This window comes from Prunus persica, chromosome G3 (genome assembly GCF_000346465.2).
Source record: "Prunus persica cultivar Lovell chromosome G3, Prunus_persica_NCBIv2, whole genome shotgun sequence".
In the NCBI taxonomy this organism is placed as follows: domain Eukaryota; kingdom Viridiplantae; phylum Streptophyta; class Magnoliopsida; order Rosales; family Rosaceae; genus Prunus; species Prunus persica.
This window is the reverse complement of record NC_034011.1, coordinates 22,540,334-22,563,545: the sequence shown is the minus strand read 5'-3', so window position 1 is coordinate 22,563,545 and position 23,212 is coordinate 22,540,334. Positions and strand designations below refer to the sequence as shown.

At 39.4% G+C, this 23,212-nt stretch overlaps 1 protein-coding gene and 2 pseudogenes across 1 annotated transcript; 2 read left to right on the top strand and 1 right to left on the bottom strand.

Annotated features, from left to right (window-relative positions):
• On the top strand, positions 228 to 4,390 carry LOC18784051 (annotated as a pseudogene).
• Positions 8,603 to 9,349, bottom strand: LOC109948143. The gene has a single exon (XM_020560085.1). The coding sequence runs from the start codon at positions 9,347 to 9,349 to the stop codon at positions 8,603 to 8,605; it is 747 nt and encodes a 248-aa protein (XP_020415674.1).
• Positions 19,171 to 23,212, top strand: LOC18783685 (annotated as a pseudogene).

The following is a 23,212-nucleotide window of genomic DNA, read 5'->3' as shown; positions in this document are numbered from 1 at the left end:
CAACTTTAAGCCAGCTACTTTTCAATCATTCAGCTACTTTTGATAAAACAAAAGCATCAACCATTTAGTGATTGCAGACTGGGTCTACTGACCAGTGAACTGAATTTAATTTCAGGTACTGATGACTTGGTATGATTAGTTTAGTTCCTCTTGATATATTGGAACTAGGAAAATGGCTTATTGGACCAAATTAGCTGTCTTAATTTAAAAAATATATATATTTGCAAAATGATAATGCACAAATAACTTTCTTGAGCTTGAAGATGATGAAAGTGGGAAAACCAGACGCACAAATAACTTCTGAACATGAAATACAATGCAGGAAAGCGTGCTTAAATAGCTGCCAGTGCCAGGCTTTCTCATAGTGCAGGTGTAAACAGCACTAGCAGGGATACTGCTACTTCCTTGTGCTGGACATGGTCGAGCGATCTAAATAATCTTGAAGAAGAGTATGATAATGGCCACAACCTCTCTGCTCGAGTTGCCTTGTCTAGTTTAGGTATTGCATTTCTCTGTTTAATTTTGGATTACGATGGAACATATGCAGTTGTTGGTTTGTTTCACCAAACTACTTTACAGTTGAAAAAAGATGCAAGAGAGTGAGAGTTTAAAGCACCTCAGTTAGGATGAAATTAACTACAATCAATAATGTTGAGGGATGTCATACGTGCGTAGGAGTAACAAACTCTACACACATACACAACTAAACAGTCCGTGTTATATACTAGAAGCATTCTATGTTAGGCTGAACCGATTTCCATTCACAGTGACCAGATGGTGCTATGTTCACCCGGGAAATTTTAGTTCTCAAGTTTCATCCGGAGGTACTAATGCAGTAGAATTAGGTTGGGAGCTGCCGCTGGAACCAGCCTGTACAATATCTGCAGACTGCAGGGGTTGGCCACATTCAACTTGCAGTCCAGCAAGCGATAGAAAGAAAAGATGCCTTTGCAATGCCAATTATCAATGGAGTGGCTTTAACTTAAATTGTACTCAAGGTGAGAACGCGTTAGGCTAGGCATAAAATTGCGCTGATGCATGAACCTGTTAGTGCAAATCAATTTATGTTGGGACCAATGCATGTCCGTCTGAGTAGAAATCATAGAAATAACTGAAACTAAGTAGAATTTGACTGATAAATCCAATCATTTAGTTGGCTCATTATAAATGCATCATGTCATTTTAGATTGTTCACTTCAGTAATCTAATTACATGATGATAACTTCATGTAGAATTTCCTCTTGCTTTCTTATAGAAGGTAATCTTCAACAGACACCAAAATCGCAAATAGAAGAACAACCAAGAAGGAAAGTGCCAGTGTCTCCGATACTGATAGTTGTGGCAGTTGTTACAAGCGGAATTTTTCTTGCATGCATCGTTTGTGTTTATATATGGAGAAGAAAGATAACCAAGAGACAAGGTAACTACTTTGCCATATGCACTCTATGCATGAACATTTGCAGGATTAATTGGTCCTATTGAATGACAGCATGAGAATAATATTCTTCAATTTCCATGTCTTAGATAAAATAAATCGAGCACAACTTGATAGTGAAAGGCGAGTCCAAGAGTTGATAGACACAGGTGAGTTCAAGGAAGAAGATGAGAAAGGTATAGATGTACCCTTTTTCGATTTGCAAAGCATACTAGACGCTACAGAGAATTTTTCAAATGCAAACAAGCTTGGACAAGGGGGCTATGGCCCTGTTTATAAGGTAATGGAGGAATACTTGTTTTCCATTTCATTGCAATTGAGCCACCTTAGCAACACTTATGTGTTGTGTTATTATCCCTCCAAAATTGTTTTATCATTAATGTATTCTGGTTAGTTGTAAATTCATGTGAGAGGGAATTTTTTTTTGGTCCAGGGAAAGTTTCTTGGAGATCAAGAGATTGCAGTAAAGAGGTTATCAAGGGCTTCAGGACAAGGCTTACAGGAATTTAAGAATGAGGTGGTGCTGATTGCCAAACTTCAACACCGAAACCTTGTTAGGCTTAAAGGATATTGCATCAAAGGAGAAGAAAAAATTTTACTCTATGAGTACATGCCAAACAAAAGCTTAGACTTCTTTATATTTGGTTTGTTCCTAGTCCTCATTTCAACATTTTTATACTGCATGATATATGGTTTCTTGAATACCGGAGCTCCCAAGTTTCTCTAATGGATAATGCAAAGTTTGCCAGATCATACAAAAAGCATCTTTCTCAATTGGGAGATGCGCTTTAACATCATTTTGGGAATCGCTCGAGGACTTCTTTATCTTCATCAAGATTCCAGATTGAGGATCATTCACAGAGATTTGAAAACCAGCAACATTCTCTTAGATGAGGAGATGAACCCCAAAATATCTGACTTCGGCTTGGCGAGGATTGTTGGAGGCAAAGAAACCGAGTCTAACACAAACACAGTAGTCGGAACTTAGTAGGTTTTGTGCAGACGGTTTAATTTTTAGGGTGGATGCTTCATACATTGTAGCAAAAATTTATTGACTGTTATCATAATTCGTGATGCAGTGGTTACATGTCTCCGGAGTACGCATTAGATGGAACTTTCTCAGTGAAATCAGATGCGTTTAGCTTCGGTGTGGTTCTTCTAGAAATAATCAGTGGAAAAAAGAACACAGGATTTTATCAATCCCAACAAACTTTCAGCCTCATAAGTTATGTAAGTGTTCTGTTTTATCTTTCATATCCATTTATTTTGGAGTTATTACATTTTTTGTCATAGGGGTTATGGTAGAATTTAATTTTGGTCATCGAAATTTCAATTATTCGAATCAGGTCATATGCTTCAATTCTGTCAGTTTCCTTAATTAAAAAATATTTTTTAATATTAAATTATAAATAAATAAAAATAAATTTTTTTAATTGTTAGATCCCTTTAGTTGCCATAACCACCCACCTCAAAAGTGAACATTGCAGACCCACAACCCCACCCCTTGCCACAAGCCCCTGCCCAACATCAGCAGCACCACCCCGCCCCTCTCTGTCTCTGCCCCGCGACTCTCTTCGCTAACCTCTCTTCGGGGTGTGGTGGTTTGGGTGGCTAGAGTGGCTAGGTTGGTGGGTTATGGGAGGGGGCAGTCATGTTTTGTTTTGGGGGGGGGGGGGGGGCGCCGAAACGGAGGAACAATGGTGGTTTTTTTGGTTGCAGGGAGAGAGAGCTCCCAAAATCAAAGGCCTTGTTCTTGAGGTCTTTCTCTATGAGACCCAGCAAAGGAGCGTTTGGGTCAATTGGGCATGCCAAAAATCTCTACTTTTTGGGCATTATCTCTCATCTCCGATTTCTTAATCTAGGGCTCTTATTCAAACCAATCAACTGCGTCTCCCAAATGTATCACCAAACGCCAGCCCATCAATGTATTATTATTGTGTTGAGACTTGCATCAACCATTCAATTTCTCTATGTTATGTTCTGTACCAAAAGCAAGGCCACCTTCTTTCTCTTTATCACGACCCACCCTCCATTTTTTTTTTAAATTCTTTTCATTTTTTTACATTTTCTTTATTATTTTAAAATGTCTAAGGAATTTGCCTTGAAGAATGACAAATTTGCCCTAATTAAAATAATTAAAATATATTTTATTTATATAATTTAATATTTAAAAAATATTTTTTAATTAATGTAACTAACGAAATTGAAGCATATGACCTGATTTTCTAACAGCTGCAAATAAAGTGATCAAAATTGGAAAATTAAAATTTCGGTGACCAAAATTAAACTCGACCCTAACTTTAGTGACTAAAATTGTAATTACCCTTTATTTTATAACCCCATTTTTATACTATTTGGATTACACCATATTGAAATTTAAAACTTTTCTCAGGCTTGGAGACTGTGGACAAAAAACGAGGCCTTGGAACTAATGGACATGACTTTGGATGAAAGTTGCAACAAAAATCAATTTATCAAGTGTGTCAATGTTGGGCTCTTATGCGTACAAGAAGACCCCGTTGATCGTCCAACGATGTCAAATGTTCTTACCATGCTTGACAGTGAAATTGCAATCTCTCCAACTCCTAAACAACCAGCCTTTCTCTTAAGTAGAGGCAACTACTCCAGCACAGCTTCTTCTTCTACTAAGCCAGAAACATTTGCCGAAATAAGTACAAGTCTAGAAGAAGGCAGATAATTAAAGAGTGGTTTGAGGCTACATATACGTATCATAGGTTTCTTTGTTTATATTTAAGTGTAACTTTTTCTTCGTAACGATGATCAATTTATGTTTCTTTTGCTTGATGATTCTACGCGGTAACCTTTTGTGCTTCTGTCGGTCACAAAGATTTGACCTCTTTGTAATGCAACTTGGACTCATTGTGTGTATATTTTCTTCTGCAGACCAAATAAAAAATTCATGAAATCAACTTGGAACTCTTTTTCTGTGTGGGAGTTTTGTTGTGGTCAGTGATAGGTTTGATGTAAGGAGGTTCAACTGTTGGTCAACTCAAACAAGAGACAATTAATAATTATTCAAGAAAAGAATTTGTAGCTCAAGTGGTTAAGAATATTTATCTTTACGTCTGTGGGAGAAAATTTCCCCACGAGAATATTCGATTGGAAAGATTCCCCTTTCTTCTTCGCCACCTCTTTCTCCCTGCAAAATAGAACAAATAAGAGGACCACACCCGGGGGTGTTGGCCAAAGGCCCTCCGATGCTTAAATTAGTTCAATTGAATCTTATTGAAAACAATAGCTAATAGGGTACGGAGATATGTTTATAATATAAACCGGGCGGCTGGAGCCTTATGTAAAAGAGAGAGAGAGAGAGAGAGAGAGAGAGAGAGAGAGAGAGAGAGAGGAGGTAGCTAGGCTCTGTGAGGGAAGATCTCTACAGAGGTTTTAGTAGTAGTTCTGACGTACCTCATCCTTGTGCGTAACCAAGTACTTATAGTGGCCTTGGAGAGGTTGGTGTGGTTGGTGTAGTTGGTGAGGTTGGTGTGGTTGATGTAGTTGGTGAGGTTGGTGTGGTTGGTGAGATTGGTGTATTTAGGGATTAGGGATTAGGGATTTAACCGAATCTCTAATTAAGGCGAGTACCAAGTAACCCCCACTTTGATTAGGTAATTTCCAATTAGGTTAGGTAACTCCCAATTAGGTTAGGTAACTCCTAATTAAGTCAAATAATTCCCAAATTGATTGGCCTAATTATTTGACCTGGGGTTGTTTAATTTGGTTCCTACAAATGCCCCCCAGCTTCTGCATGGCGCGTGGTGGCATGGAGGAGATGTGAATCAATTATTGAGCTGTCCAGCTGTAATTGGGCTTCCTTCTGTGACTTGGGCTCCTTTTGTAGATTGGGTTCCCAAATGGAGTGAGCTTTTGACTGTTCTTGGAGTTGGGTTCCCAGTAGGAACGGGCTTGTGATTCCTTCTTGACCTAGGATGCCCAACCTGTATAAATGCATGGCTTCTCTTCACTCTTCTTCACATCGCAAACTTAACTTCTCTACTTTCTAGCTTGAGAGAGATCTTGGAGAATTTGTACTGCTTGTCGAAGAGAGGAGTCACCGTGCATCCTAAGGTAAGTCGAGCATGTATATTTCTTTTTCTTTGTCTTTTTTTTTTTTGTGGCGAAGGCCAGCTGGGGAAAGTCCGGCTAGTTGTTGTCGTGACATGTGACGATTGGCAGTGGGCGGCAGCTGTGGTGGAGCAAGTGCGAGCAGATGGACCAGCTGCTGCCTATCATCACAAGTCTGGGCTAGAGCATGCTGGGCCTTGCACATTGCAGGCCACGTCAGCTGAGCGGGTATCGGGAGGAAGTTGGTGGTCTGCCCCCTGCCCAGGATGTTGAGAGATGAAAGCATAATGGTTCAGACTTGGATGACCTGCTGGTTGGGCAGAAGGAGTGTTCTACCGGACTTTCCTTCAAAAAGGAAGGCTGATGTCAAGTCTTCAAAAAATAAAGCTGCGACTTCGTTGGCGAAAGATGTGTCCCCGTTGAGGAAGAAGCCAAGGATCCCTTTTGCTGAGAAGACTCAAGTAAGAGCGATTCCATCGTCATCTGCCAGGGTCAAACATCTCGTTGGTGTAGATAGTAGGATGGTTGGTGGTATGCGCGGTGTTTAGGGTGTTCTACTTGAGCCTCATGCTGACAAGCTTGAAGACCATGATCTGCTTCTTGGAACAGCTCGTGCCTGATCTCATTCTGCCGAGCGTCAAAGAGATGCAAATATTCCTTTTTGAAGTTCGAGTCATTTACATCAGTCAAAGGATGAAGATCGAAGCGGGAAGTCTGCTCATAATCCAGTTGTTGAGTCACGAACAGTCAAGTGTGAAGTTGATTCAGCATAATTGACTCATTTGGAGGTGAGGTTGGCGGAGGCTAAGAAGACGAGAGAGTCATCTGCCCTGGCGAAGGGATCTTCAATGTCGGCGGTTGATCCCAAAGTGAACAAGTCCAGCCCTGCAGGGGATGCATGCGTGTTTGACCTGCTCAAGACGAACTTTCTATCAAACCAGTCTTCCTGTGCTGAGTTGGTTTATTACATCTGTCAAGCCGGCGATCTTGGCACCTTCTTAAGTATTTCCTTGGAAAAACAAAGGGAAACGACATTTCATCTTCTTCAAAAAGGATTGGTTTTTGCTGTTGAGAATATCCAGAATTCATCTGTTGTTGCCCCCTCTTCTACTTAGCTCAACGAGCTGGAGAAGAAGAATGCTGAACTGGCCAGCAAGCTTTTTGCCAAGCAGGCCTATTATGAGAAGAAGACTTCTGATTTGAGGGCGATGATATTGAAGCTAAAAAATTCCCTTGCCGAAAAGGATTCTGAGGTTAACTCTTCTACTGCTGACTTGGCTAGTCGAAAAGATGCCTTCTTTCATCTCGAGCGCAAGAAGGCTGTTATCTCCCTCATCTATGACAAGCTTCTGGCTAGACTTCGCACTCACCAGAAGTCTGCAAAGAAATTCAAGTTTGAAGCCATTATAGATGCGTACAAGTTGGGCTACTTGCACTGCACAAATGAGATTGCTTCCTTCTATGCAATTGAAGATGGTGACATTGAGGCGCTCTGCTCGAACTTGTTCCTTGTGCAAAGTGAGCAAGTTAATATTGTGAATATGGAAGGGACCGAGGAGGCGGTAGCTGAAAAGGATGGAGCAGAGGAGGACGTAGCCGATGAGATGGCAGCAAATGTCGCGGAGCAGGCAGGTGGAGCTGTTGAGGGCGTGGCTAATCAGGCAGATGCTAAAAAGGATGTATATCATGGGTTTCCTGTCGACGTCTCAGAGTAGATGAAGACTTATTTATTTCTTTCCAGCTTTTATAGTCCGCTTTCTTGTTTAAAATAATTGGTTCTGTTTAACCATCTTTTTGTTGAACTCAGCCGGTTAGTCACCTTGCTATGGAAATTTTAGTTGCTTTCTCTAACTTCAATTCGCATAGTGATAGTGTCTTGTGAACTGCTTGAGTGTTTCTGGGTTGTGGCATGTCCAGCCTACGTCCTATGACGTGTCGATCAGAGTGACCCGTTTGGCCTACGTTCAAAGACGTGTCGATGTGTGTGGCCCGTTTGGCCTACATCCGGAGACGTGTCCATGAGTGTGGCCTGTTTAGCCTACATCCGGAGACGTGTCGATGAGAGTGGCCCGTTTGGCCTACGTCTGGAGACGTGTCGATGTGTATGGCCCGTTTGGCCTACGTCCAGAGACGTGTCGATGAGTGCGGCCCGTTTGGCCTACGTCCGGAGACATGTTGATGAGTGCTGCCCGTTTGGCCTACGTTCGGAAACGTGTCAATGAGAGCGGCCCATTTGGCCTACATCCGGAGACGTGTCGACGAGAAGGGTCTGTTTAGCCTACGTCCGAAGACGTGTCGATGAGTGTGGCCCGTTTGGCCTACTTCCGGAGACATGTCGATGAGTGTGGCCCATTTGGCCTATGTCTAGAGATGTGTCGATTGCATTTGTGAACACTCTATTGGAAAGAAAAGCTGGAACATGTATTGATGTCTACATGACTACATTGCTTCATTGAACAAAAGAGATGAGTTGCAAGGGTAACATCAAAAGTAACTTGTCTTTAATGGAGGTTTAGGAGGCCTGGCCGCCTGCTTGGAGCTTAGCTGATAGGCGAGGAGCTTTGTGGATAGTATCTTCGGATATGATGGGCATTCCGTTGTCTTGTAACTTCTTTCCCTTAAAAGATGATGTCGGGATCGTTTTCCATGACTGGGTTGTAGGTGACAGCTTGGGAGACCTGCGCTTGTCGCTTGCATGATCTTTCTCTTCTGCTTCTCGGTGGTCAGCTCAGGCTCTTAAAGTCGGCTAAGATCGTGCTGATCTGTATGACTTTTTTTGTGGAGGTTCGTTGGCAACTATGTCACGATCTTTGATTTGCTGGATAGCCCTCCTTGCGATGAATTCTGTGCAATAGCCGTCTCCGACCAGTTCTTTAGGTGTTTTTTCCAGGCGACGCAGTCATTTGTGTAATGACCGTGCCCTTCATGAAATTCGCAGTATCTACTGGTATCTTTCTTGGCTGGGTTTCCCTTCAAAGGAGATGGTTTCTTCAATCAAGACATGGTCTTTACTTGGGCTAGGATCTGCTGTATCAGAATAGTGAACTTAGTGTAACTCTCAGTTGTTGGAGCACCTCATTGAGGCTATAATTCGTGCTTGCCCCCATCCTTGTCTTTTATCATGCCATTTCTTTGGCTTGCCGGCTCAACCGGTTGATCGGCTTGCTTGGCAGCTTTCTTTGCGGCGATCCGGTCATCGTCCCAAAGTGCATAGCGCTCTACTGTCGCGAAGACTTCTACTAGTGTTTGGCAAGAAGAGATGGTCAGCTCGCGACACAGCTTACACTCAATTGGCAAGCCCCTCTTGAAGGCCGATGACGCAATTCGATCGTCACATCCAATGATGTTTGCCCTTTCTGTTTTGAACCTCTTGATGTAATCTTGGAAGGATTCATCGTCCTTCTTTTGCAGGTTGAACAGATGGTCAGGGTTCTTCTTGATCTTCCGGTAAGAAGTGTATTCTTTGGTGAAGACGTAAACTAGCTCCTTGAAGCTGCTGATCGACCCAGATGACAAGGTGTGGAACCAGTCTTGGGCTGCTCCTTGCAAGGTCATTACAAACACCTTGCACATCAGCGCGTCGTTAGCCTTGTAAAAGATCATGATACTTTTGAAGTGCTTTATATGGCTCTCGGGATCGAAATCCCCTTTGAAATGCGTGAATGAAGGTGTTGAGAATCTCTTCGGGTGAGCAGCCTGCTCGATATCGAGGGTGAAAGGCGTAGAGTTCACTTGGTCCATCTCCTTACGTAGTGAATCCTCGAAGTTTCCTCCAGTCTTCAAGTCTCGAAGTCGGTCATTCACGAGCTTCTCAACGTCTTCTACGCACATTGCTAGTCGGCTACGTTGGCGACCTCCACGATATTGACTGACTTCCTCATTGTCCTCCGAGGTCGACCTTCTCTCCTGCGCTGCCAAGGTGGCGCGTTGGTGGACTGTGCTTGTGAAGGATTCTCTGTAGCTTGTTGGTGAGAGTCGACTCTTCGTGGGTGAGCAGCGGAGCGCCTTTCTTCATGATCTTCATTGTGAGGGTTATCTAGTTGTCCTTCCTGGGGGCCTTGCCTTTCGTGAATACTCCTCTGCGAGCGGATAGCTGAGCGTATTTCTTCACGATCCTCGTTACGATGGTTGTTTGGCTGACCTCCTTGGGGACCTAGCCTTTGATGTACATTTCCATGTGGGCCCAGGCGGGGGTGGATGTCAGGTCGTGAGCCCAGCCTCTCGCGCATGTCATTCCTTAGGCTCAACCTGGATGGGTGACTTCGTTTGCTCTGAGTGTGGCTCGCGGATATTTGCGACATGTCGGCAGGCCTATGACGTTGTTGTCCCTCGCCTTGTCTGCTTACTTTGCTTGACTTGCTTGGTACCCGTCGTGCTGCCTACCGTCGTGTTCATCCATCCTTCTTTCTTCGCCCGATTGTCCAAGGCCAAGGTTTTAAACCAAGGTTATTTGGTTGAGGAGCTGCCTCATCAGAGTGCTTTGGTTGTCCATTCTCTGAGCTAGCTGGCCAACTCTCAAACTAAGGTCTGCTTGACTTCGTGGATCGGGATGAGAGAAGTGTGTGGAGTGTGGAAGCAATGGAGGGAATGCTTGAAGTTGCTCTAAGACCTGGCCTAATACGGCGGTGGTAACGAGCCCGCCTTGATGAGAGGTTCCACCATATTCGGCGGCGGTGGCCGGTGCGGTGGTCTCAGCTAGAAGTTCGGTAGGTGGCACGGTGGTGAGAGGTGGTGGCGCCACCATGTCGATCGTGGGATCGTGGGTGGAATGGCTTTAGTTGATTGGAAAATAGGAGGAACGAATTCCTTGAGTACGCGTTGAGTATAACTTTTGCTCTCAATGAAAGCACCAATTTGTGGGAGCAAATTTCCCCACGAGAATATTCGATTGGAAAGATTCCCCTTTCTTCTTCACCACCTCTTTCTCTCTGCAAAATAGAACAAATAAGAGGACCACACCCGGGGGGTGTTGGCCAAAGGCCCTCCGATACCTAAATTAGTTCAATTGAATCGTATTGAAAACAATAGCTAATAGGGTACGGAGATATGTTTATAATATAAACCGGGCGGCCGGAGCCTTATGTAAAAGAGAGAGAGAGAGAGAGAGAGAGAGAGGAGGTAGCTAGGCTCTGTGAGGGAAGATTTCTACAGAGGTTTTAGTAGTAGTTCTGACGTACCTCATCCTTGTGCGTAACCAAGTATTTATAGTGGCCTTGGAGAGGTTGGTGGGGTTGGTGTAGTTGGTGATGTTGGTGTGGTTGGTGTAGTTGGTGAGGTTAGTGTGGTTGGTGAGGTTGGTGTATTTAGGGATTAAGGATTTAACTGAATCCCTAATTAAGGCGAGTATCAAGTAACCCCCAATTTGATTAGGTAACTCCCAATTAGGTTAGGTAACTCCTAATTAGGTCAAATAGTTCCCAAATTGATTGGCCTAATTATTTGATCTAGGGTTCAGGTTTAATTTGGTTCCCACAAAGTCCAAAGTCTTGTGTTCTGTTTCCCTACTCGCGCCATGCAGAATATGGTTTGAAGGCTTTTCCCACAGATGTCAGGTTAGGTTTGGTTTGGTTGTTGTGTTTATGCGTGGCTGACGGGTTGTGCTGCTTTGACAAATTCAGAGCTTTGGTTTGTCATTAGAAACCTCCAAATAAGCAAAAACACATGCCCTCTGGTAAGTTTCTCCCTCTTTTCCCCAAATTAAGGTTTTGGATGGATCTAGAAACTCAAGCTATTGCGCGTTTTTTTCATGTCATAAACCCATTAAAAAACCCATGCAGGTCGACTTTGGTCTTCTGGGGCTCTGTCATCCTATTATATTATAATCAAGTGAGAACAAAAAAGGGGCACAAAAAGGGGCATATATAGAAACCCGCGTAGCCCATGTCTAAAATTCTTCCTCACAAAAAGAGGAAGAAAAGTAAGGCCAAGGGTCCACAAGAAAAAAAGATGACACAAGATTAACAATATCTTACCCTCCTTTCTTGACCTGGATGCCCTGCTTGCTTTCCCAATAATTCAATCCGGTCTGATAAAACACCACTCAAATTGCATATTATTGTATCAGTGGCCTTTCAATTATAGCAGAAGCATTGTATTTTGGTAATTACTTTTAACATGGTAGCTGCTGTCAACAGAGTCTAGCCTAGTGAAAAAGAGCATTGACTTGCAGACTAGAGGTATCATGTTCGAAATCCCATGACATCTTGGTTGTCTAAGTGTGAAAAACCTCTCTCCCATGTTGTTAAGACTATGACTTATACTAAAAAATAAAAATAAAAACATGGTACCTGCTGCTTACTTTCATCCAATGGTGTACATTAATCTACAAAAGAATCCAAGAGCATATAATGTGGGGTTTTAACTAAGACACTGAAGAATTGTGTTCATATAAAATAGAGTCTACCATTCTTTAAAAAAATAAAGTTAAATGGGTTCTTGGGCGGCCCAATGTGGACTTGGACTTTGGGCCGGTTTTAATAAATGGGCCAGCACGGTACGATCCGATTAATTAAATGACACGGTACGGCTCGACATGAATAACTTAGTGGTACAAATTTAAATGAGCCGGCCAGCACAGCACAGCCCGTTTGACACCTATAGTTACATGTCTCCGGAGTATGCATTAGATGAAACTTTCTCAATGAAATCAGATGTGTTTAACTTCAGTGTGGTTCTTCTAGAAATAATCAGTGGAAAAAAGAACACATGATTTTATCAATCCCCAACAAACTTTCAGCCTCATAAGTTATGTACTAAGTGTGCTGTTGAATCTTTCATATCCATACCCTTTATTTTATAACCCCATTTTTATACTTTAACCAAGTTGAAATTATTTAGAATCAAAGATCTTTAGATTCTAATTCTATTAAGGAACTTTAGGCCTTGATCTAGTTATATATATTATGAGGATCGAGGAACTTCAGGCTCTGATCTCTTGTATAATACATACTCATCTTAAGATATAATAATTAATTAATAAAATCATGCTTAAAGAAATTAATAAATTAACTAAACCATGATAAGGTTAGAATTGTATGAAAATATGAAATAACAATGAAAGTCATGTAACCTACAAAATGCCATAAATATTAACGAAGAAATAAGGCATATGCCAGTATTGAGTAAAGCATATCGTCTCAGAATAATTAAAGTACCAGAGCTCAATAAGATGAGAGATGAAAATATAAAGCAAGCATGCAACCAAAAGAAAAATATCAAACATGGCATTCATGCCTAAGATTAAGAAACTTTTTTTCTCAAAATAAAAAAACGAGCATGGTGAAGTCTGATGATGAGTACAAAGAGAACTCTATACCATATGATGACTCTAGCTCAGACGGAAAATAAAATTCAGATAAAAAAATAATACCAAGGACAACATCGTGATGAAAACGACATTCTTCATATTTGATAAGTACCTCTACGGATCGGGCTAAATGTGGCTTCGCTGTGACAACACAACAATGGTGGGCCAAACAAGCGAAAAAAGGAAAATAAAGGAATGCGGACAGCAGCGTTTGCTCATGCATAGGTCATGCCCGTCCCACAATAAATTCAATACCAAAAAAACAAAACTGATAGCGGCTTTAACTTGACCCCTCTTTTAATGGTTGCACTCTAAAGAAGAAGAAGAAAGGAAGGTAAGAAAATAAGTGACCGCATAACAAAACAAGAGGCAAAGAAACAATAAAAATAGTGGGCACATGAAAAAAGAAGAGATAAGCAGACGACCTAGACCTAAACATTGGGCCAGCTACTTTTTTTCAATCATTCAGTTGAGTCCATAACGCAGCCACTTAGTCAATATTGGTACATACATAGTATAGAGTACCTTGTGTATTGCTGTAATTAGTTAAATTGCATGTTGATAAATTGAACCACGAAAATGGCTTATGGGACAGAATTTGCAGTCTGAAACAGAGTTATCTATTTTTTAGGAGGAGATATGTACTTGTTGTAGGAAATAATAGTGCTAAAATGCTATAAAATAAACAAATAAATACTACAAACAAAACAAATTTTTACAACAGTAGTATGTAATTAAAAGAACCTTAATTGAGTCGAGGCAAGTGTTAGACACTCTGACCTTAAGACGAATTACGCCCCACACTGGTGCTTATGGTTCACTAGCGTTCGCCTCCCAGGATACAACGACTCCCCTCCTTATGAAAGAAGCACTGCAATTCACAAGGAACTTTAAACCAAAATTATGCAGGAAACTCTCTTTATGCAAACTCTAATGCTCTCTATATATGAAAGTATGTATCTAGAGAATTGATTGAATTAATTAAAACTGCAGGAGGATTGCTCTATTTATAGATGATGAAATACCCTTTCCAAAAAGGTATCCCAATCTGAAAAGGCAAACAGTGCATCCTTTGGTCTTGAAGAGTTGTCACCCCAAACAATGTATCCCTTAGTTTGAAGAGTTGTCACCCCCCAATTGAAGATGTCTTTACCCAAGGGTCATGTCTTTAACCCAATGGATTTTATTAATTTCCATTCAAATAGAAAATTAATATTAAATATAATATTAAATTTCTCACAATCCCCCACATGAATGGAAATTAGTTTCAACAATATGCAAATGATAATGCAGACTTAAAGAGAGTTCCTATTAGAAGAATATGGCATCTGGATAGGTAGCTTTTGGCTTTGAACCTTCCATAGTGAAGTACTATCGGATTTACTTGGCTAATCAGTGAACGTGATGTCTTGAACTGTTCAGCCGTTTGTGTAAACCCAGACAATAATACTCACACAATACCCTTCTAGACATATCTGGTTCGATCGGTTGTGCCCGTTTTGGCCCTGAGCAACTCCTGGCATTCATAAGTGCTTTAGAGAATTTAGCCCTAAAAATTCTCATGGAAACGGCCCTATTTCACACTTATATAGGTGATTTCCTATTGGTAATATCTTCTCATATCTTACTCGGATAATCAAGGTATAGGAATCATTAAAAGCATAGCTTAACCTAAACACATTTCATACAACACTGTATCATCATAGGATATGGGTAGGAGAATATATCTCTTCAGTGTTATTTTTGAGTTATCATAATTTAGTTGTCCCTTTTGAACCTAGATCTTGGGATCTCCAGTCAACTAGGTTGGGTTTCCACTATGACTACTCATTTGACATGGGCTTTAACCCCATTCCCCTCGATGATCTATAAACTTGTTCTCCGTTCAAACCTTTAGTAAATGGATCCGCCAAATTATCTCTTGACTTTATGTAGTCAATGGTAATTATTCCACTGGAGAGCAGTTGCTTAACGGTGTTGTGTCTTCGACGTATATGTCGAGACTTGCCGTTGTACATATTGTTTTGTGCCCTTGCAATTGTAGATTGACTATCACAATGTATACATATAGCAGGCACAGGTTTTGGCCAACATGGAATAACTTCTAAGAAATTACGTAGCCATTCAGCTTCATCACCAGCTTTATCTAATGCTATGAACTCAGATTCCATAGTAGATCTAGCTATAATAGTTTGCTTAGTAGATCTCCATGATATAGCCGCACCTCCAATTGTAAAGACATATCCACTTGTAGAATTGGAGTCTTTAGTATCAGATATCCAATTAGCATCACTATATCCTTCAAGTACAGCTGGATATCTTGTATAATGCAATCCAACATTTTTGGTGTATCTTAAGTATCTTAGAACTCTGACTATAGCTTTCCAATGATCCCTTCCAGGATTACTAGTGTATCTGCTTAATTTATTAACAGAGTAAGCTATATCAGGCCTTGTGCAATTCGTAAGATACATGAGACTACCAATAATACGAGCATATTCTATTTGTGATACACCATGACCTATATTCCTACAATCTTAAGACGAATTATTTGTGTTATTTGCTATATACTTTAATCTGTGTTTTTAATTGTTAAACGCTGCAAAAGGTTTGATTTTGGTACAAACAGCAAAACATTTTTTTATTAGTTGTTTATTCTATTGAATTGGTTTCCTATTAGTTTCCTTTGTTTTATACAATTCGAAGTTAACCAAAGCTAAGTTATAATAATTGGGACCTTTCAATAAAGATTGCCACAAACACTGATTGCCTTCTGTTTCTATTGTTAGACAAAGTCTAAATATACAGCATCGTTTTTATTTATTTATTTGGAATCTATTTTCTGTTTGGCATCATTTTTTATTATTCTGTTTATAAATTCTGATTATATTTATCTACATACATTAAATTCACTGTATCTGTGAAATATAGCATTCTGTATTACTATTCTCTTGAATAAATTGCATATTGCGTTTGCTATACTTCTTATCGGTATTGTATTATTATTGTCTGGGTTTACACAAACGGCTGAACAGTTCAAGACATCACGTTCACTGATTAGCCAAGTAAATCCGATAGTACTTCACTATGGAAGGTTCAAAGCCAAAAGCTACCTATCCAGATGCCATATTCTTCTAATAGGAACTCTCTTTAAGTCTGCATTATCATTTGCATATTGTTGAAACTAATTTCCATTCATGTGGGGGATTGTGAGAAATTTAATATTATATTTAATATTAATTTTCTATTTGAATGGAAATTAATAAAATCCATTGGGTTAAAGACATGACCCTTGGGTAAAGACATCTTCAATTGGGGGGTGACAACTCTTCAAACTAAGGGATACATTGTTTGGGGTGACAACTCTTCAAGACCAAAGGATGCACTGTTTGCCTTTTCAGATTGGGATACCTTTTTGGAAAGGGTATTTCATCATCTATAAATAGAGCAATCCTCCTGCAGTTTTAATTAATTCAATCAATTCTCTAGATACATACTTTCATATATAGAGAGCATTAGAGTTTGCATAAAGAGAGTTTCCTGCATAATTTTGGTTCAAAGTTCCTTGTGAATTGCAGTGCTTCTTTCATAAGGAGGGGAGTCGTTGTATCCTGGGAGGCGAACGCTAGTGAACCATAAGCACCAGTGTGGGGCGTAATTCGTCTTAAGGTCAGAGTGTCTAACACTTGCCTCGACTCAATTAAGGTTCTTTTAATTACATACTACTGTTGTAAAAATTTGTTTTGTTTGTAGTATTTATTTGTTTATTTTATAGCATTTTAGCACTATTATTTCCTACAATCTTAAGACGAATTATTTGTGTTAATTGCTATATACATTAATCTGTTTTGTGCATTTAATTGTTAACGCTGCAAAAGGTTTGATTTTGGTACAAACAGCAAAACATCTTTTTATTAGTTGTTTATTCTATTGAATTGGTTTCCTGTTAGTTTCCTTTGTTTTATACAATTCGAGTTAACCAAAGCTAAGTTATATTAATCGGGACCATTAAATAAAGATTGCCACAAACACTGATTGCCTTCTGTTTCTATTGTTAGACAAAGTCTAAATATACAGCATCGTTTTTATTTATTTATTTGGAATCTATTTTCTGTTTGGCATCATTTTTTATTATTCTGTTTATAAATTCTGATTATATTTATCTACATACATTAAATTCACTGTATTTGTGAAATATAGCATTCTGTATTACTGTTATCTTGAATAAATTGCATATTGCGTTTGCTATACTTCTTATCAGTATTGTATTATTAATTTCTGTGTGTTTTGTTGTAACACACTATTGTGATTCATTATTTATCAATTAAGACTACCAAATATTTGTTTATTGACATCAAGATACGCAATTGATATATTGGATTGCATATAGAAAGATTGCAAATATTTGGTTTTTGCAAATTTTCCTAAAGAGGGAAAACATGTCAGTATATTATCTATATTTGACAAACACAATTGACGAATACTTCCAAGAAGAGAAGTAGTGTTGAAATGACCAGAAACATGTATTTCTCCGTCTTACAAAGACAACAACTGAAATGTGGGGATAAAGCCCTATTTTGTAGAATTAAGTTTCTAATTATGAGGCTTCAAACTACAATGGTCTGTATGAAAGGAAAAATTTCCATTAAAAGGAAATGATGAGTAAAGTGGCTTCGAAATTTCCTAAAGGATATTTATATGTGTAACAAAATTACACAAATGTTGAGAATCCGAAAATGTGGGGGTCTATTGCAAAATTGCACTAGACGTAATATGCAAAGTTTAAGGTACGAAATTTCATTGGTAGTTTAATAGGAACCACAATTGTAAGAGAATTGTGGGGGTGGCTTAACTATCTTTGTAATCTCATATTTGTGTAAGAATGGAAAAGTACTTTGCTCTTTAAAAGAGAAGAATAATGTTTATTTTAAGGTATAAAAAGGTTGAAGACCCTACAAATACCTTAATTGTGGGGGAAGTCCACCGAAGAGTTGGCAAATTACTTAGTAATTCCCAACAAAACACATGGAGGAATTTTTTGAAAACAACTACTCTCGAATGAATATAATTTCATAAGATGGAATGTGCACACCATCAGTTCGTAGTCAACCTAGTGGATCCAATATTTAAAGGTCAGATTAGAGAGTTAGTTGATCATCGAAGGGAATGGGAGTATAAGCCTAAATATTTAAAGTCTCCATAGTGGATACCCAACCTAGCTGACTGGAGATCCCAAGATCTAGGTTCAAAAGGGACAACCAAATTATGGATGACTAAGTAGTAGCACTGCTGAGATTACATCTCCTACCCATATCCTATGATGAAACAGTGCTGCATGTAGCGTGTTTTAGGGTAATCTTTGATTTTAATGATTCCTATAGCTTGGAAATCCGAGTGGGGTAGTGCATGATACTCTTAATAGGAAGTCACCTATGTGAGTGTGAAATGAGGCCGTTTCTATGAGAATTTTTTAAGGCTTGAATTCTCTAAAGCTCTCATGAATACCAGGAATTGCTCAGGGCCAAAACGAGCACAACCGATCGAACCAAATATGTTTAGGAGGATATTGTGTGAGTGCTATTGTCTGGGTTTACACAAACGGCTGAATAGTTCAAGACATCACGTTCACTGATTAGCCAAGTAAATCCGATAGTATTCCACTATGGAAGGTTCAAGGCCAAAAGCTACCTATCCGGATGCAGTATTCTTCTAATAGGGACTCTCTCTAGTGTCTTCATTTTTTGTTTGCATGTTGTTGAGTCAATTTCCATTCATGTGGGGGATTGTTGGAAAATTTAATATTAACTAATATTGATTTTCCTATTTGAATGGAAATTAATAAAATCCATTGGGTTAAAGACATCTTCACATGGGGAGTGACAACTCTTCAAACCAAGGGATGCATTGTTTGGGGTGACAACTCTTCAGACCAAGGAATACATTGTTTGCCTTTTCAGATTGAGATACCTTTTTAGAAAGGGTATTTCATCATCTATAAATAGAGCAATCCTCCTACAGTTTTATTAATTCAATTAATTCTCTAGATACATACTTTCATATATAGAGAGCATTAGATTTTGCATAAAGAGAGTTTCCTGCATAATTTTGGTTCAAAGTTCCTTGTGAATTGCAGTGCTTCTTTCATAAGGAGGGGAGTCGTTGTATCTTGGGAGACGAACGCTAGTGAACCATAAGCACCAGTGTGGGGCGTAATTCGTCTTAAGGTCAGAGTGTCCAACACTTGCCTCGACTCAATTAAGGTTCTTTTAATTACATACTACTGTTGTACAAATTTGTTTTGTTTGTAGTGTTTATTTGCCCATTTTTGTAACACTCAACTTTGATGATGGTTGGCAGAAGAAGAAGAAGGATTGCAAGAACAAATTGCAGCATTACATGGTTTGCGTTGTTACTCTTGTTGCGCTCTGGGCACCCTCTTTGCTGTGCTAGAGATACACTTACATATGACACTCCAATTCGAGGAGACGTCAAATCAGAAACTCTTGTTTCGGCTGGAGGAAAATTTGAACTGGGATTCTTTACTCCTTTAAATTCATCTGCAGAAAGCTATGTTGGCATTTGGTATCACAATCTGAGTCGAAAAAATCCAGTTGTTGTCAATTTAACTAGCACTGGAGTTTTTTCAATCAAAGAAGGGTAACCTCCAAGTGTTGGATAATTTTACTGATGATTAGTCTTATTGGTCAACAGGGCTTGAACCAATCAAGTCTTCAAATTTGACGGTGAGGCTTATGGATTCCGGGAACCTGGTGTTGTTCAGTGATGATGGTGAAGATGATCAGCTGGTAGTGCAAAACAGTTTGTGGCAGAGCTTTCAAAATCCAACTGATATATTCATTCCTGGGATGCTGATGGATAAAAGCTTAGAATTGACTTGATGGAGAGACCAAGATGACCCAAGAATTGGAAACTTCACCTTCAAGCTAGATCAAGAAGGAGACAATCAGTATGTTATCTCAAGAAAATCAATTCCTTATTGGAAAAGTGGAGAGCAGGGTGAGTTTTCCACCTCAGCTGAAATGCCTCCTCTTATAACTTATCTGTTATCAAATTTCCGCATGAGAGGTGTCTCTCCTAAAAATCTGACAAGATTGGAATACAATTATACAAGATTGGTGATGAATTTTATTTGGGAGCCGCAATTTCTTACCTACAAAAAGCAGTGGAATTTGCGTTGGTGGGCCCAAAAGATCGATGCAGTGAGTTTAATGCTTGTGGCAACTTTGGCAGCTGTAACAGAAACAATAGACCGTTGGAGTGCAAATGCTTGCCGGGTTTCAGTCCCCAGTTTGTAGAGCAATGGAATTCTGGAGACTTTTCTGGTGGATGTGCAAGACAGTCGAAAATATGTGAAAAGAACGACACGTTCTTGAGCTTGACGAAGATGAAACTGGGAAAACCAAACACACGTATCAAAGTTGACAATGAAACAGTACGCAGGAACGAGTGCCTAAGCAATTGCCTGTGTCAAGCTTACTCATATGCCGCTGCTGCAAACAACACTAGATGGGATGCCTCTACTTCTTCCTTGTGCTGGACATGGTTGGCAGAGCTAAATAATCTTGAAGAAGAGTACGGAGATGATGGCCATAATATCTCCGTTCGAATTGCCTTGTCTGATTCAGGTATTGTATTTCTCTTTTTAATTTTGGATTATGATGGAGTATATGCAGTTGTTGGTTTGTTTAACCAAAATTTTTTGCTATGAAAAAAGATGTAAGAGTGAGAATTTAAAGCACATTGTGCAGAAACAAATTAAACTTAATCACAAAAGGGTAAGATTATTAAAGTGAACATAAATGAGGTAATGCAAATTTTTTTAGTTTGTTGTGATAGTCAAGAAATTGCACCTTGTGCAGAATGAACTTTAAGAGACTGTGAGCCTTGGTACAACCATCAATCCTTATCCCCTGAGCACTGGACCAGATGGCGATGACCCCATGTACTCCCATTTCAACTGCAGCATCAGCATTGGCCAGGTTAGCTTCGTGGGACCGAATGGCATCGTCTTTAGAGTTATTAGTATCAACCCAAGTGCACAAAGATTCGTCATCCAAGCCAAAAATGTGGATAATTGTGATCCTATAAACAGAGTCAAAAGTCAACAGCTGAACCCTCCATTTCCATTCAATGTGACCAGTTGGTGCAATGTTCACCTGGGCAATTTTAGTTCTCAAGTTTCATCCGGAGGATGCCATGTTAGGCTAGGCCTTTTACTGCCAATCAATTTATGTTGAGACCAATGCTTGTCAGTCTGAGTAGAAACATAGAAATAACTGAAACTAAGTAAAATTTGACTGATAAATCCAATCATTTAATTGGCTTATTATAACTGGATCATTCTGTTTTAGATTGTCCACTTCAATAATCTAATTATATGATGATAATTCACATGTAGAATTTCCTCTTGCTTTCTTATAGAAGGTAATCTTCAACAGACACAAGAACAGCAAATAGAAGAACAACCAATAAGCAAAGTGCGAGTGTCTCTGATGCTGATAACTGTGGCAGTTGTTACAAGCGGAATTTTTCTGGCATGCATCATTTTTGTTTATACATGGAGAAGAAAGATAACCAAGAGACAAGGTAACTACTTTACTATATGCACTCTATGCATGAACATCTGCAGGATTGGTCCTATTGAATGACAGCATGAGAATAATATTCTTCAATTTCATGTCTTAGATAAAATAAATCGAGCACAACTTGATAGTGAAAGGCGAGTCCAAGAGTTGATAGACACAGGTGAGTTCAAGGAAGAAGATGAGAAAGGTATAGATGTACCCTTTTTCGATTTGCAAAGCATACTAGACGCTACAGATAGTTTCTCAGAAGCAAACAAGCTTGGACAAGGGGGCTATGGCCCTGTTTACAAGTTAATGGAGGAGTACTTGTTTTCCATTTCATTGCAATTGAACCACCTTAGCAACACTAATGTGTTGTGTTATTGTCCCTAGAAAATTGTTTCTCATTAATGTTCGTGTATTCTGGTTAGTTGTAAATTGATGTGAGAGGGGATTTTTTTTTTCAGGGCAAGTTTCTTGGAGATCAAGAAATCTCGGTAAAGAGGTTATCAAGTGCTTCTGGACAAGGCTTACAGGAATTTAAGAATGAGGTGTTGCTGATTGCCAAACTGCAACACCGAAACCTTGTTAGGCTGAAAGGATATTGCATTAAAGGTGAAGAAAAGATTTTACTCTATCAGTACATGCCTAATAAAAGCTTAGACTTCTTTATATTTGGTTTGTTCCTAGTCCTCATTTCAGTATTTTTTTTTTTACTGCATGATATATGGTTTCTTGATCACCAGATCTCCCAAGTTTCTCTAATGGAAAATGCAAACTTTTCCAGATCATGCAAAAAGCATGGTTCTCGATTGGGGGATGCGCTTTAACATGATTTTGGGAATCACTTGTGGACTTCTCTATCTTCATCTGGATTCCAGATTGAGGATCATTCACAGAGATTTGAAAACCAGCAACGTTCTCTTAGATGAGGAGATGAACCCCAAAATATCTGACTTCGGTTTGGCGAGGATTGTTGGAGGCAAAGAAACTGAGTCAAACACAAACACAATAGTTGGAACTTAGTAAATTTCGAGCGGACGGTTTAATTTTCAGGGTGGATATTTCGTAAATTATAGCACAAATTTGAAATTTCAATTCCTTGACCCTTCTAGAGGGAAGTGCTTTGGTGCCTGCATATTTTACAAACTGTTATTATAATTTGTGATGCAGTGGTTACATGTCTCCAGAGTATGCATTAGAGGGAACCTTCTCAGTGAAATCAGATGTGTATAGCTTCGGTGTGGTTCTTCTTGAGATAATCAGTGGAAAAAAGAACATAGGATTTTATCAATCCAAACAAACTTTCAGCCTCATAAATTATGTAAGTCTGTCGAATGAATCTTTCATGCCCATTTATTTTTTTCATCCCCATTTTATGCTTTACACCATGTTGAAATTTAAACTTTTTCTCAGGCATGGAGACTGGACAGAAAACAAGGGTTTAGAACTAACGGACAAGACTTTGGATGAAAGTTGCAACAAAAGTCAATTCATCAAGTGTGTCAATGTTTGGCTCTTATGCGTACAAGAAGACCCTGTTGTGTTGATCGTCCCACCATGTCAAATGTTCCTACCATGCTTGACAGTGAAATTGCAATCTCTTCAACTCCTGAACAACCAGCCTTTCTCCTAAGGAGATTCAACTCTAGCACAGCTTCTTCTTCTACTAAGCCAGAAACATTTGCTGAAGTAACTACAACTCTAGATGAAGGTAGATAATAAAAGAATGGTTAGAGGCTGTAGTTAGTATTTTTATCCTTTTTAAAGTAAAATTTTGACTTTTCATGTATCATAGGTTAC